General features: G+C 55.4%; 2 protein-coding genes across 2 annotated transcripts; both read right to left on the minus strand.

Moving 5' to 3' along the window:
* Window positions 1-2,661: 2,661 nt before the first annotated feature.
* Window positions 2,662-6,316, minus strand: LOC111175553 (gap junction beta-4 protein). The gene has a single exon (XM_089896482.1). It carries the CDS (start codon window positions 4,472-4,474, stop codon window positions 3,797-3,799), a length of 678 nt encoding a protein of 225 aa, XP_089752608.1. The 5' UTR covers window positions 4,475-6,316; the 3' UTR covers window positions 2,662-3,796.
* Window positions 6,317-6,780: 464 nt separating this feature from the next.
* On the minus strand, window positions 6,781-8,329 carry LOC111175551 (gap junction beta-5 protein). The gene has a single exon (XM_030760029.2). It carries the CDS (start codon window positions 8,294-8,296, stop codon window positions 7,475-7,477), a length of 822 nt encoding a protein of 273 aa, XP_030615889.1. The 5' UTR covers window positions 8,297-8,329; the 3' UTR covers window positions 6,781-7,474.
* Between the last annotated feature and the right edge of the window lie 6,539 nt (window positions 8,330-14,868).

Genomic DNA, 14,868 nt, shown 5'->3' on the forward strand with positions numbered 1-14,868 from the left:
TCCGGGGTGTGGTCCTACAAGTGGGTAGCTAAATGGAGTGGAGGAGGAGGTCACAGGACACGAGGACGGCATGGAATGAAGAGGGCAGAGTGATGCATGGGTGGTCCCCGCAGCCCTGGGCCGTGAGAGAATACCAGAAGACTACGAGTCACGTGCTCAAGTCTTTAATGAACGAGGAGAAGTAGGTGCAGCCATGGGGGTGGGTGGAGGGTTGGGGGGAAAGATGGCAGGGCCTAAGAGGGAAGAGTTTTCAAGAAGATGGAGGTGGAATGTCAGAGAGTGGTGGCCTCAGGCCGGTCAGATGGTGTTTGGTCTCCACCTGGCTCAGTTGGCTCAGGACTTGAGACTTCTGGGAATAGTGCCCACGAAGAGGGCTGGCGTGGGAGTAGTCAAGGTCCTAGGATGCTCTTGCCCTGTGTTGGACCCAGCAGCAGCCCCTGGAATGGGAAGCCTGGAATCTCAGAGGGTGTTGCCTGTGGCTTGTCTGCTGTCCTGCATGCGGGAGCTGCCTTGGGCTGAGCAGCTGGGGGCCGTCTGGTTCTGAACTGGTCGAGAGGGCCACCATGTTCCCCAGGGTTGGGTGGTCACAGCTTGGCAGTGGGGGCCACCTTGTTTCTTGAGGTTGGGAGTTCAGTGGATGGTATCGGTGCCCTGCCCATGTCCCCTTTCCTGGGGGACATCCACTCATGGCTTATAGCTGCCCCTGGAGAATTGACCTTGACTGAGTGGGAGCCACCTACCCCTCCTGCCAGCCCTCCTGCTTGGGGTGAAACCAATGACTGACGGCTATGGGAGTTCCTAAGCCTGATGTCCTTTCCTCCAGGGGGACAACGCTGTGATGGGACTTATGATCCAAATGCCCTTCACCCCATGGGGATCAATCAGGTTAAGGCTGAGTTTCCCTGAACACACACCCTGCTCAGCTCCTCCCCCTTGCCATCCTGCTTCCTCTGTTCCTTCCTTACATGCACACAAATTCCTGCCACGGGCTCTGCTTCCAGGGACCCTGACCTAAGATTCGGTGGCTCTCTGATCTTGTTCAATAATCAGGGGTGGGCTTGGAGGCTCTCCAGGGATCATGGGGGACACAGCCCCCCACAGATTCAGCTTATTTCTGCGGGCTTGGAAGGTCCCCTTCCCTCTTTAAGCCAAAGTTTCCTCACCTATAAAAACCTTTAGGCTCTGTGGAGGTACCAGAAATGGAATGACCAGTTTCCCCAAAGCTTCCCTCTTGGGAAGGATGCTGATAGCTGATAAGCACCCACAAATGGTGCTTAATAACTATTTTTAGATGAACAAATAAAAGAATGAATGAAGGTGCCCACATGTGAACTGAAGTTTTTAAACTATTGGGTGGAAGACTGAGTCAACCAAAGATATGTAATATGGACTTATTCAGTGTATCTGCATAACGCCATTCCGTTCAGACCTAAGCTTCCTGCCGCTGTGCCCTCACTGTATGATGGGGGTGGATACCTTGGGAAGAAGTACCAAGTTCCCCTGGAAAGCTGAAGAGGCTGGCACGATGTTCCTTCTTTCGAATTCTAGCTCCCCAACAATGAAGTGGATTAAGGGATGTATACTACCTATGAAATGGTGTCTCCTAAATGATTTAGTATCTATCAGCTCCGGTAACAATAAAGAATAATTGCTGAATACCTTAAAAAAACGAACAAACAACCTTTAGGCTGGATTAGTTAAAACAACAAAACACACAAGCAAGGAAACACCATGCTGAACTCCCTGGGCTAGGTGTGGTGGAGGATTCGGATTCAGATAAATGAGACACGGTCCCTTCTGTCAAGCAGCTCATCGCCCCTTCACTCATTTAACAAACTTTTATTGAAGGCAGCAGGGAGCTGGATGACTCATCGCCCTGTGCGTGAAGGGCTTACAGACTCACGCGGAGAGGACCCCTCCAATTCGGGGAGAATGGCAGAGGTACAGGCGAGGCTGGCGCACAGAGAATGTGGTTGAGGCTGTCCCTGGGGTTTGAGGAAGCGTCCTAGCGGAGGGAGGAAGGGCATTCCAGCAGAGGGAACAGCATGTCCAAAAGCTCCCGGCACGAACCAGCGTGATGTGTCTGGTTGGAGATCCACAAGCCCTTTGGTGTGTTATGATGGTATGAGGAGGGTGGGGGTGAGGCTGGGGAGGTCAGCGGGGCCAGGTGGAGGGCAATGGGGGTGGTGGCCATGCTGGAAAGACTGTCAAAGCAGGAGGAATGATGTGGTCAGATTCGTACACAACCGCTCTGTCCCCGTAGAGGAGGGCAGATGGGAGAGGCCCAGTGGGAAGTGGTCAGGCTGTGGGGTGGGAGAGGAGAGGTAGATTCAGGAAACATTTAGGGGTTGAAATTAGTGGGATTTGGTGCTGTACTGGGAGGTGGGGTGTGAGGGGCTGGGAGATGGGGCGGAGATGAGGATGTCAGGCTAGCTCCTGGCTTAGACAATTGGGCGGATGGCAGTGTTATTCATGGGGGGGGGTAGTGATCCTTGAGGAGGGCAGGTTTGGGGAAGATGACGTGGTCAGTTTGGGGGTTGCCGAGTGGGAGATGCCTGGGGGTCTCCCAGATGGTTGTTCCATGAGCCATTTGTGTGTGTTCTGGGACTCAGGGCAAGTCTAGGCTGGTTTTGGCCGTTGTCAAGGTCTGAGTGGTGTGTATAGGGGAGGATGAGGGATTGTGTAGCCAGTAAAGAGAAGGGAAGTTCCTCATCCTTGAGGATCTGTGAGGGGCCCGTTAGCTTGGATGCTGTCTGTGGGTCCCTGGCCTGTGGGCGTGGGCCTCCTAGACACACTGGCAGACTGCCCATCCGGGATGTGCTCTCGGCACTGCCCCACGCACAGCAGGCCTGCCTCTCCTACCCTCCAAGGGACTTACCTCTGGGGACCTGTGCTGGGCAGGGTTCGGGAGGCCGGAATGGGGGAGCCATGTGCACTCATCTGAGTGACACTCACTGAGAACCAACTCATGCTGGCACAGGGTCTCCTGGGGTCCCTCCCCTCCTGCTTTGACCAGCTGGTTGCAGAGTCCAGAGACCCCTGGGTCAGCCTCTGGGCTTCCCACCACGTCCTGGGGGCATGCTCTGTGTGTGGTGTGGGTGTGTGAGTGTGGTGTGCCTGTGTGTGTGTGTGTGTGTGTGTGTGTGTGTGTGTGTGATGGGTAAACCTGGATCTGAGGTTCTAGGGCTCAGAGGCCCACTGAGTGGTCTTGGCCTCCTCTCCAAGTTCCATTGTGAACCCCCCTGCTTTCCTTCCCATCACTCCCTCCCTGGTCTGCAAAACACTGAGAAAATCATATTTATTAAGGGTTTGACATACCCTATCACCATATATAAAATCCCCTCCAGCCATCAACCTTCCTTCCCTGGGGCTGAGGACCCAGAGACCAATTTGCTTCCCAGCATTAGCCTCTGGATGGGTCTCCTGAGCTCCACACCCACGTTCCTCACCTGCCCTGCCGTGGCCTTAGGGAGCAGGCAGAGGCTCTGGTGGCCTCAGCTGCTGACCCCACCGGTTATGGATACCCACCTGCATCCACTGTGCTTGATCCAGCCTTCATTAGGACAGAGTTCCCATCCTGGGGGTGCTCCCCCTGGGAGAGGGCATACGGTGGGCATGTCTCAGGCAGGTGAGTCCAGCGCTGAGACCCCCGGCATCTGGAGCCAAGGGTCTCCAGGCACCTCTTGCCCACCGGGTGGGTGACCTCACTGAGGTTGAGCATGGCTGCGGCCACCATGAAGTGCGTGAAGACCTTCTTCCCCGCGGGTCGGGAGATGCAGCAGTCCGCAGTGCGGGGTCATGGCAACTCGGAGCAGGCCACCACGTGGGGCATGTCATAGTCCTGGTAGAGGTGCTGAAAGATGTAGAGGAAGCCAGAGTCGACGGCCGCCTTGAGGAGGAGACTCAGCAGGTCTGTCCACCAGAGCCCGCCCCGATTCTTGTCCAGGTTGTTGTATAGGGATGGGATGTCGGGCCCGTGCTTCAGGCAGTGCTTCCGCTTGCGCTCCTGGCGGTAGACCACATGCATGACCACGAGCAGTGAGGGACACATGACCGGGATGAGCTGCAGGGCCCAGAGGTGCACGTGGGACACGGGGAACAACTCATTGTAGCAGACGTTGGCGCAGCCCGGCTGGCGGGTGTTGCAGATGAAGCCCTTTTGCTCATCATCCCACAGCTCCTCGGCCGCCACCACGTACACCAGCACGCGGAAGATGAAGACCATGGACAGCCAGATGTGGCCCAGTGCCGTGGAGTACTTGTTCACCCCATTCAGGACGCCCCGCAGGAACGCCCAGTTCATGCTGACTGTGGCCTTTGTTCCTCGTGTGGATGATCTAGACCAGGGGGTCCCAAGGCCTAGGAGAACCTGGAAATGGGAACCTTCATTAAGGGTGTGACTGGCAAACCATTTCACGACCACCGTATCATCATGTCCACACTGGCAATGACTCGGTGGGGTAAGGATTGCCATTGTCCCCAGTTCACGGGGGAGTAAGCTAAGGCCCAGAGAGGAACACGCCCAAGGCCCACGGCTGGAAGTGGCAGAGCTGGTCTTGAACTTCCATCTTCCAGTTCCAGAATCAAGGCATATTTTATTCTACAAAGTCATAGATACATGTGAAGGGTAATCATCCTGCATGGATGTGCCCACCAACCTCATCGACTCTGACCTTCAGGCCTGCGGCGTCACATGACTTCTAAAGAAATAGTAACAAAGTGTGGGTTGGATGATCTGCTCTCCCATCAGCTCCCAGCGCTGGACCCGGCAGGACGGGAGGGATGTGTATCTTTATTTCTTGGCCGCATCGCATAGCGTGCAGAGCTTCTCCTACCAGGGGTCGAACCCGTGCCACCTGCAATGGCAGCATGGAGTCTTAACCACTGGACCGCCAGGGAAATCTGAGGGATGTGTATTTTTATCCTTCAACTTTCTCCAACTGAGCGCCAGCATGAGCCAGGCCCTGTGCCTGGTGGGCAGACCCCGGAGTGATATCCATCCTCATTCTCCTCTCCGGCTCCAGGATGTCCCCCACCCTGACATTCCCTTCCAAATGAAACAGGCTCTTTGGAACCATGGTGGCTTGGTATCATCCTGCCACCCCTTCTTTTGGGGCTGGGCCTGAGGGCTGACTGTCCTGACCACAGTGGGTTCCTCTGGAATTCCAACCATTCCAGCCTTTGGGAGGGATTGGGGAAGGGACAGAGCTAAGATTCTGGCACGGTCCTTCCCCCACCATCTACCTTTTCTTTCAGGGACACCTCCCTTCTCCGTCTGCTCAGTGGCTGTTTGCTGCCCACACAGGCCATTGTCTCATTCAGGCTGTGTGCTGTGTGCTCCATCCTCCACACCCCTTACCTGCAGTGACATCGTTTTCCACCTCTGGCCCTGGGCCCTCCCCTATCCCTGACTCAGGTATCAGCATCTTCAAACCTTGTGCCTCTGGGACATTTTCTGAGCCTCCTCCTCCATCGTTTCTGGAAGAATGCCTCACAGGTACTTAAATGGTCTGTTCACCTGTTTTCCGTGCCAGACTGTCAGCTTCTGGAGGGCAGCCTCCGCATATCATTCGTCTCTGATTCCCCAGGACTCAGCACCGAGCCTGGCCCAGTGAACACACAATAGACATTTGCTAAACCCAGTCGAAACCCCACTTCTTTTTCATCCCTCCTCTTATTTATCTCTTCTCTAGTCTTCTGTCCTCCCTTTGGTCTGGCAGGACATTCGTTCCCCTCCTTGGGGCTTCCCTGGGGTTTCTCCAGAGATCCTCTGTCCCCCCTACTCCTCCCTGAAGTCTGGCCCACAGCCTGGGGTCCCCTGGGGATCATCAGCTCATCCCTGCCTCCCAGCCCAGCCTCCTTCCCGATTTGGTCCTCACCTTTCTTGGGTCTAGCAGCCACTCTCCTGTCCCTGGGCCGGTCTGTCTGCCCATCTGCCCGAGGGCCTCCTGGAGGCAGCTTTTGTTCCTCACTCCCCTGCTGGGGGAGCTTTCTGAGCCAGTGAACCAAATGAGAGCGATCGGGTGGGCAGGCAGGTAGGCGGGCGGGCTTGCTGGGCACATGTTCAGAGCAAACACCTGTGTCCCTTCTCACCTGGCCCACGCCTTCTCTGCAGCTTGGCCAGACATGGCTGGGTCTGGCTCCCCGAGCTGGCAGGGACACTGCCCGAGCAGGCGCAGGAGCCTGGTAGCCTCGTGTTCGGGACCTGGTCGGCACCAGATGGCGTTGTCCCCGTCCCCCTCCCATTGCCCTATTGCCCCCGTCCCCCTGTCCCCAGGCCTCTCTCCTACCTTTTCTCTGGAAGCCTGGTTCTGAGGCCCTCAGCAGCTGACATCTGTGGAAAGGGGAGACCTTGATCCAGTCCAGGATTGCATTCTACCCTGGCAGGACATTTCTGGGGACTAGAGCTTGGGCTGCTGGTGAGTTGTGTAGGGCGTGGGAGGGCCTGCCTATGGTTCCTCTGGACAAGGGCACCGCTGCCCTGGTGGAGACAAGGAATGCAGGTCGCAGCATGAAATGCACAGCCTCCCTGTCCAGCCTCTATGGGCCTGGGTTTCCGGGGAAGTCGGAGTGTGACCCAGTGGGGGCTGCAGAGAGGCCTTGGGCCTGGAACAGTGAACGTCAGTGTGCAGCCAGGGAGGGGCTCCTTTGCCTCATTTCCCACGAGCATTTATAGAGCACTTCCTAATACCAGTGACTAATGCTTATGTGGCCTTTTTACAGCCGGCTAACCCCATCCGCAGTCGTGAGCTCATCCAGACTCACGACCCCACCAGCTCAGTATTGTTAACCCATTTTGGAGAGGAGCTGTAGTCGCTTTCTCAGAGTTCCACTGGAACTTGTGTTCAAATGCAAGTGTTATGACTCAAAAGTCCATTAACTTTCCACCGAGACACGCGGTTCCCCATGTAATTAAGCTCCATTCTCTTTGCAGACAACCCACGGGCCTAAAACTGCAACTGGGGATAAAGGCTAGACTTGAGCATGAGCAAGGGGCATGACACCCACAGGAGTGCTGGGGGCGCTCTTACCTGGCTAGATCAAGTGCAGCCCTTTGCAGGGGCAGAGATGTTGACCCCATGACCTGATAAGGCTCACAAAGGTCGAAGGATCAAAGGTCACCTTGAATCAGTGAATGAATTGACTTTTATTAAGCCCTGACCATGGGCACCACACACTGAAGGCATGTGCACATCCATTCTCGTATTAAGCCCCTCCTCACAGCGGCGGCCCTGTTGGGGGGTGCCTCATCCTCTCCCTTGTACACAAAAGGAAGCCGAGGTTCAGCTCCGAGGGGTAACTTGCCCAAGGCCACACAGCTGGGGTAGGCGGCAGGAGCTAGGGAAAAGGGATCTGAACCCAGGTCGTCGGACCCTCCCTCTTGCCTGTCCCCACTCCCCGCACAGCGCTCCCACCCCCAAGGCTGCACCTTGGCTGCCGGGTCCTTCCAACCCAGGCCTGACCAGGCAGCCCCTCACAGGATGGTTTTATTCACGTGGTCTCGAGGGTGGTCCGGTGAGAGAGGAGGGGGAGCGTCTGAGCCCAGAAAGATGAGGTCGCCCAAGCGGAGGTCGTCCTGTTTGGAGGAAGCGGTGGCCCAGTTCCGGCGGTGGCCCAGGCCCGTGGCCCGGGCTTTCCTCACCAGCAGGCGCTCCCGGTACCTCTTGTTCACCAGGTAGGCCAGCTCCACTAGGTTGAGCACGATGCAAACGACGGCCGTGATCACCATGAAGAGAGTGAAGATGTTCTTCTCCGTGGGCTTGGAGATGAAGCAGTCCACCGTATTGGGACACGGAGCCACGTGGCACCTGACCACGCGAGGGAGGGTGTATTTGGGATAGAACGAGTGGAACACGTAGAGGAAGGCGGCATCCACGCCGGCCTTGAACACCAGGCTGCAGACGTACGTCCACCAGAGCCCGCCCCACTTCTTGCCGGGGTCCGGGTAGAGGGGCCTGCCGTTCTTCCCTGCTGCCTCTTGGTGCTTCTTCTCCTGGGCCTCGCGGTAGGCCACATGCATGACCACGAGCAGCGAGGGGCACGTGACCAGGATGAGCTGCAGGGCCCAGAGGCGCACGTGGGACACGGGGAAGAACTCGTCGAAGCAGACGTTGGAGCAGCCCGGCTGGCGGGTGTCACAGTCGAAGTCCTTGTGGTCATCACTCCACACGCGCTCGGCTGTCACCAGGTACACCAGCACGCGGAAGATGAAGACCAGGGACAGCCAGATGCGCCCGAAGGCTGTGGAGTACTTGTTGACCCCGCTCAGGAGCCCCTCGAAGATCCCCCAGTTCATGGTGGCCCCGGGCGTCGGCCGCTACTGCAGGGAGAGGATGACTGTCATTTCCCAAGTTTATAGAACGCTCACGCTCAGCACCTTATAGGACAGTGTCACTGGGTTGGATCCTCCCAGCCACGGCGGAGCTAGGTTCTATTATCGTCCCCTTTACAGCTGAGGGAAACTGAGGTTCAGAGGGGTTGTGCAGGGTCACACACGATTAGGTGCAGAGCTGGGCCTTGAGCACAGGTCATTCAGCCCAGAACCCAACTCTTCCCCATAGCAGTGGGTGAAGGCGGGTCCGGGGAGCCACTCGTCCTCCCAGGTCTTAAGGAGGTGGGACATGCTGACTTCCCTCTCTCTCCCAACCATGGCCCTCCTCCTCAGCGAGTCAGACCTGGGGATGACTTCTCCTTTCCTTTCTGAGCTAGGCTGTCTCCCTTTAGACAGCTTCCTCCCAAGGGGAACCTGCTCTTTGCCTTTTACTTGGTTTGGGGGATGGGGCTAGAGAGGAGGCTGGAACCTTGTCCCCAAACTCCCGTCTGGTGTAACACCATAAATATCCAGGCAGTGTCCTGCTCACGTGCGGCTCACTTGAAGCAAGGCCAATGGCAATGCAGCTGAAACAAAAGCGATGATTCTCTTGATATTGATACAATAGGCTTCGTAGAGTAGCCTGGTATTCCTGTGCTTCCCAAACTGGTGTTCCATGGAACCCTGCTCAATAGGCTGGCAACAGAAGCAGCAAGAGAAAAGGATTCTCTTCTGTGTTCAAGAAAAGTAGTCAAGCACTATGTTCAGTGCACAGTTAAATAGGTCCCTTTACTTGACCATGCTAATAAATTCACATTACGAATCTCCCAAAGGAGGACAGAATATGCAGCATTGCACCAACTCCTTTGACTGTAGAACCCTTTTTTGTCATCTTGTAGAACAGCCTTGTCAAGACACCGAAATGGGAAATGCTGCTCTGGTCAGTTCTGCTGGCGAGTTTGGTGTGATGGACACACAGGAATCAGATTTACCTCCAATTAGGGAATGTGACTATGGTTCAGAGTGAGGGGCGCCCACGACCTCTCTTGGAATTCCTCTGCCTGGCTCCTGGGGGGGTCCACTGAGACCTGTGCACGGTGGTCTTACCCTACTGGGCTCCCTGGGACCTCAGGGAGCCTGTCTGCACAGCCTGTTGCTCTAAGGGGTTAGTGCTGGTCTAGGCCAAAGGTGACTGTGCTGTCCTGCCCCCCGCCCCCTTCACCAACTGCGTGATCCACTGCAGATGGGCAGGGTAGCGATAAAAGCCAGCATTTATCGGGTGTTTATGCAGCGCCAGCACTGTTCTGAGCACTTTGCATGAATCAATACGGCAACTGTATAAAAGGGTATATGTTTTATTCCCAATTCACAGATGAGGAAAGTGGAGCACAGAGAGGTTTGCTCATAGTTACACAGCTGGTAAGCGGCAGAGCTGGGATTTGAACCCAGGCAGGCTGGCTTCGGAGCCCACACTCTGGGCCTGGGCCCCTTTCCTTAGGTTTCGGGAAGCTGCCTGCTGTGTCCACTCCCTCCTCCACCAGGTGAATCCCCAGTAGGGGAGGCTGGGGGTGACTCTGCTCCCTGCCCTGTCTCTCCACTGTCCTGTCTACATAAGAATGTGGGCCCTGGCTCTGAATCATCCACTTGTCTTTGCTCAGTCCTGCTTAAGGTGGGTGGAACTCCTGGCAGCTTCTCAGGGAACACCCAAGGAGGCTCTAGCCCAGGGGCGCTCCGCCCAGCCCAACCTGGAGTTGGTGGGGTTTTGCAGGCCCAGGGAGAGCTGCCCCATCTGCTTAGCTCCTGGCCCCTCTGGGAGCCCCTCTCCCACTCAGTCCCTGGCTCCCACCTCTGCTCAGCTGGGGAGAAAGGGGAAAAACTCAGAGCAGAGGAGGGGGGCGGCCCATCTTCATTCCTCCACCATCAGGACGCAGGGCGGCCTTGTGTCCAGGCCACTCCCCCGACACTCCACCAGAGAAGACTCCCCCTTCCAGGTGTGCTGAGGGGCAGAGCACATCTGGACACAGATGGCCTTACCTGAGTGGCTACTCCTCAGGGCTCTCTGGGTACCGGCTCCTGGCTGCCAGCCGTCGAACTCAGCAGGCAGCGGGAACTCATGTCAGAACCAGGGAGAGTGTCTGGGGAAGCCCGTTCCTAGGACAGAGCCTGCACATTTCGGCAGGCAGCCTGGGTGTGCCACCGGCCAGGAGGGGGAGCTGCGCCAGGCACTGCCACTGGCTGGGCCCCAGCATCCCCAGACTGCCTCTGATGAGGCCTAGGAAATTTAGGGGTTCCCTCCTCCCAGGGGCTGGGCCCCAAATCCTGGCATCCTTTTGGGGACAACCACAGGTCCACTCTGAGTCCCCGCTTGTCTTCCCATCCCTGGCCTTGTGTGGAAGAAGCCAAGGCCTGACCTGGCTTCTTATCCTTTCCAGAAATTCCCACTGCCACTTCTTGGGACTCTATGGGCCGCTCCAGACTCTCCTCCCTCTCTAGTTGCTCCTCAGTGGCCTTCTGTTCTCACAGCTTTAGTTACCTTTGGAAATGCCATGAGTCCCAAATTCTCTCTCCAGCCCAAATGCTTTTGCCCATCAATAGTCCCCACCTGGATGCCCTTCCTTCACCTTTCTCCTCACCTGGCCTACTCCTCCAAGAAGCCTTCCCTGACTGTGCAGCCCCAGGTGGCTTAGGGCCCCATCTCGGGGCTTCCACTGCCCTCAGCCTCCACAGTCTCATCACACTGTATTGGAATAGTTGATTTTAATTGAAGTTGCTCCAGGGACCCGCCTATTGAATGAGCAAATCAGCTCCCATGAACGGACATTTTTAGGGGCTTGTCGTGAGCACAACATAACACGTATCAGCCCCTGACCCCCAGGAGCTCACCAGCTCGACCTTAATTACCAGTTGATAAGTCTAGTACCAGCTGCATAGCCTCTCATGATGGCGAAGAGCTCATGGAACAGTTTCTGGGCCCAGCTTCCCATTGCTGCTGGAATCTAGTTCGATCATTGCACCCCAACACTGAGTATCTGAGGCGTTGTATGGAAAGCCACCCTCTCCCCTGCACACACAGCCCCACTCCTCCCCGACCACGTACACCAAGCTCCTCCCCAACCCTTTCATGGCTGACTGCCCTTCACTGTCTACCCCAACCCCGAGGGGCTGCCCCCTACCCCCATACCAGACACACTAGCCCTTCCATCAGCCCGTGTTTTGAATTCAAAAATCATTGCTGAGACACGGCTGTGTGCCAGGTGCTGTGTTTGGGGCTGGGCTACACAGATAAAGAGAGGAGCAGAAGAGGTTGTCAGGGTCTCCCAGCCCGGGGCAGGCACACAGATAGGGTCGCAGAGACACAGAGATGTAAGAAGGACGTTGAGGGTGAGTTCCAGCAGAAGGGACTTGGGGTCCCTTGGAGTGGATGAGTCCTGTCCAGAGTAGGTGCCTCCCTGTCTAATGGGTCAGGCAGAAGAAGGAGCTGCCTTAAGGCAGGGGAGATCTGCATCTGGAGCTCATACACCCCTACGTCTGGGCGCACACCCCTGCATCTGGAATCTCACAGCCCTGGATTTGAATCTCACCTCTGGTTCCTTCAGATCTGGGGACTTTCCCTGTTTCTCGGATGTACAATGAGACATTTTGTGCCCGTGAGGGGTGTCCTGTGAGGACAGTGAGAGCGATGCAGGGCGGTGCCTGAGTGTAGGCTGCGTGGCCTGAATCCGGCTCTGCCTCTTCCTCTCCGTGTGGTGCCAGTTTCCTATCCGTGCAGTGGGACAATAGCATTGCCTACCTCGTAGGGTTGGCACACAGATTAGCCCAGCCAATAGAGACACAGTGCCAGAACAGTGCCCGGCACAAAGGAAGCCCTTTCTACCACTGCCTCTGATGTATGTGAACTGCCCGCACACACCTGGCACGTGGTGGGTACCCAAAATGACTTCCTCCCCCTTTCCCTGTTCATCTCTTCTCTCTGAGATGTAAGGAAGGCAGAGAAAGGAGGGGGAGACAGACTACTTGCCAGAGGAAATCTCATGTGGATGGATGATGTCTTTGGGTTAAAAAGGCAAAACCCGGGTCAGGCAGTGACGGTTGGGGAGTGGGGAGGGCAGGCAGGAGGTGCCCCGGGAGGGTTTCTCATTAGTGCCTGGTCGCAGCCTGTTGGTCTAATTAGCTTCTAAGATGCCCTTTATCGGCAGGTCACACGGGGCCTGAATTCAATGGACGGTGTGTCCAAGAGCCACAAACACCGCAGGTCTACAGCGAGCGTGGCACATCCCACATGCACACACTCTTACACCCAGGCCACACTATGGGCATGATGCTACACACTTGTGGGGCAGTGCTGGGCCCTGAGTGCCTAGTATGGGGCCTGTTAGGTACCATGTTAGGCCTCTGTTTACGTTTTTGGAATGAATGATGTATGAAATATACACACCCTGCAAAGAGAGTCACACATATCTGTCCCCCTCCATGTTCTTCCTCCAAATGATTGCCAAGTACAGGAGAGAGGAGACACATGAATGGATCGGGTACAACGTTGTGAGAAGAGCTATAAGAGACATATAACAGAGAGGGGAGTGTCAAGTTCTGCCAGAGGGAGACCCAGACAAAGTGACATTTAAGCTGGGTCTTGAAGGATGTGTAGGAGTTCACCAAGAGGAGATGAGGAGGACAGGCCTTTGAGGCAGAGGGCATAGAGTGTGTAGTGAAGGATGATGGAAGAGCTTTGGAGAGTGGGCTGGAGGAGGCAGCAGTGGGGGCACTAAAAAGCAAGGACATTCTGGACCGTGAAAGATCTGGAACACTGTGTTAAGGGGCTTGGATTGATCTTGTGTGCAGAGGGAGACCTGGGGGAAGGAAGGAGGCTATGTGGTCAGATTGCTACAGTCAATTCTCATTCTTCATGGTAGTTACGTTCTGTAAGTCACCACAAACACTGAATTAGCAAATCTTGAAACTTTGCCAGTAGGGGAAATACAGGGTTCGGTTCCTGTGAGCCTCTGGTTACAGCATTTTCATCAACTGATCAATACGTAACCTTGTTCTACGTGTGTTTCTCTTGAAAGACACCTTAATTATATATAGTGTTGAATCATTAATGTTGAACTCAACAGCCAACAGCGCTATTACTTACTCCTGAACGAAGCTCATCTTTCTATCCTCTTTTGTTTTGGCCCCAGCATGTGGGATCTTAGGGATCCAGGGATTGAACCCGTGCCTCCTGCCGTGGAAGCAAGGAGTCTTAACCACTGGACCGCCAGGGAAGTCCCCCTGAACGAAGCTCATCTAACACGTATTTTCTCCCTAAGGCCCGTCACAACCTTCCTATGCTTGGGAACACCAGACAGTACTTCAGTGCTACGCTTGGGGGCCAGTTTAAACAGCAGAATCACCTTCCACAAGCACAAAAATGCAAAAAAGGGGTACTAAATCAACCTCCAGTGGGGCATTTGTTTACAGCATCAGCTGAAACAAGAAGACCAAGCAACCCCTTGTTCAACCTCAGCTGGGAATGTGCACATCGGTGACTCAAGTGTTTTGCTGCTCTGTGCGTGTCCACGGATGACAGCGAAAGCACTGCAAGTATTGATTTTGGGGTTAAACAAATAAATTTTAGTGACTAGACAAACTCACCCATATGGAATCTGTGAATAATGAGGATTGATGGTATGTTTAGAAAGCTCCCGCTCTTCGAAGGAAGAGGCGTGTGAGACCAGTAAAAAAATTACTGCAATGATTTGGGGAAGGGATGAGCCAGAGGGGTGGATTTGGGAAATAGCTGTCAGATACAACTGGCAGTGTTTGGACTCTGAGTGGATGCAGGGAAGGAGGCAGGTGGAAGACCCAGGAGGGCGCCCAGTTTGCTAGTTTTGGTGATTTGGCAGGTGGTGGGTCTCCTGATGGAAGGAAGGAATATGGGAGGAGAGCAGGTTGCTTGCGGGGGAGGGGAGGGGCAGGTGAGGGGGAGTTCTTTCCAGATGTTTGGGAGTTAGTTCAATGTTCCATGTGCTGAATGGGAGAGTGTGGAGGACAGCTGTGTGGATTGTCCGTAGCCAGCAGCTGGCAGCAACAGCTGGGCATGTACTTTGGGGGTTCTCAGCCCCAAGGGGGTGGTGGGAGCCGCTGTCAGAGTGGACGAGGTGACTTTGGGAGAGTGTGCGGAGTGAGAAGAGAAGATGGTCCAGGCAGAGCTCGGGGGAGCACTGACGTCTAGGAAGCAGGCAAGAAAGATGCTTGTGGAGGAGAAAGCACAGTAAGGGACAGAGAAACCAGGGCGGGCACGGGAGGAAACCCAGCGGTAGAGAGGCCGGTCAGGTCCCTGGGGACTTTTGCCCGAGTGATTTCTGCAGAGTGATGGGGACAGAAGCCAGAGAGCCATGGGTGGCACGTTTTCAGGAAGCTGACAAGCGAGGTAGAAAGGCGGGGGATCAGAGCTGGAGAAGGGTTCGCTTCTTCTGGGGAGATGGGAACAGACACATCAAAGGAGCTGCTGGAGAGCCATTTGACCTGCAGTTAGATCTTGTTTTATATCTGCCACCCTATCCCTTCCCCACTCT

The sequence above is a fragment of the Delphinapterus leucas genome, chromosome 1 (assembly GCF_059928025.1).
Source record: "Delphinapterus leucas isolate spDelLeu-1000000601 "Yukka" chromosome 1, BTC_Dleu_Yukka2, whole genome shotgun sequence".
In the NCBI taxonomy this organism is placed as follows: Eukaryota; Metazoa; Chordata; class Mammalia; order Artiodactyla; family Monodontidae; genus Delphinapterus; species Delphinapterus leucas.

Excerpts from the sequence above, each read along its gene's own strand:
- LOC111175553 (XM_089896482.1), bottom strand. The coding sequence starts at position 4,474 with ATGGCAATCCTTACCCCACCGAGTCATTGCCAGTGTGGACATGATGAT.
- LOC111175551 (XM_030760029.2), bottom strand. The coding sequence starts at position 8,296 with ATGAACTGGGGGATCTTCGAGGGGCTCCTGAGCGGGGTCAACAAGTAC.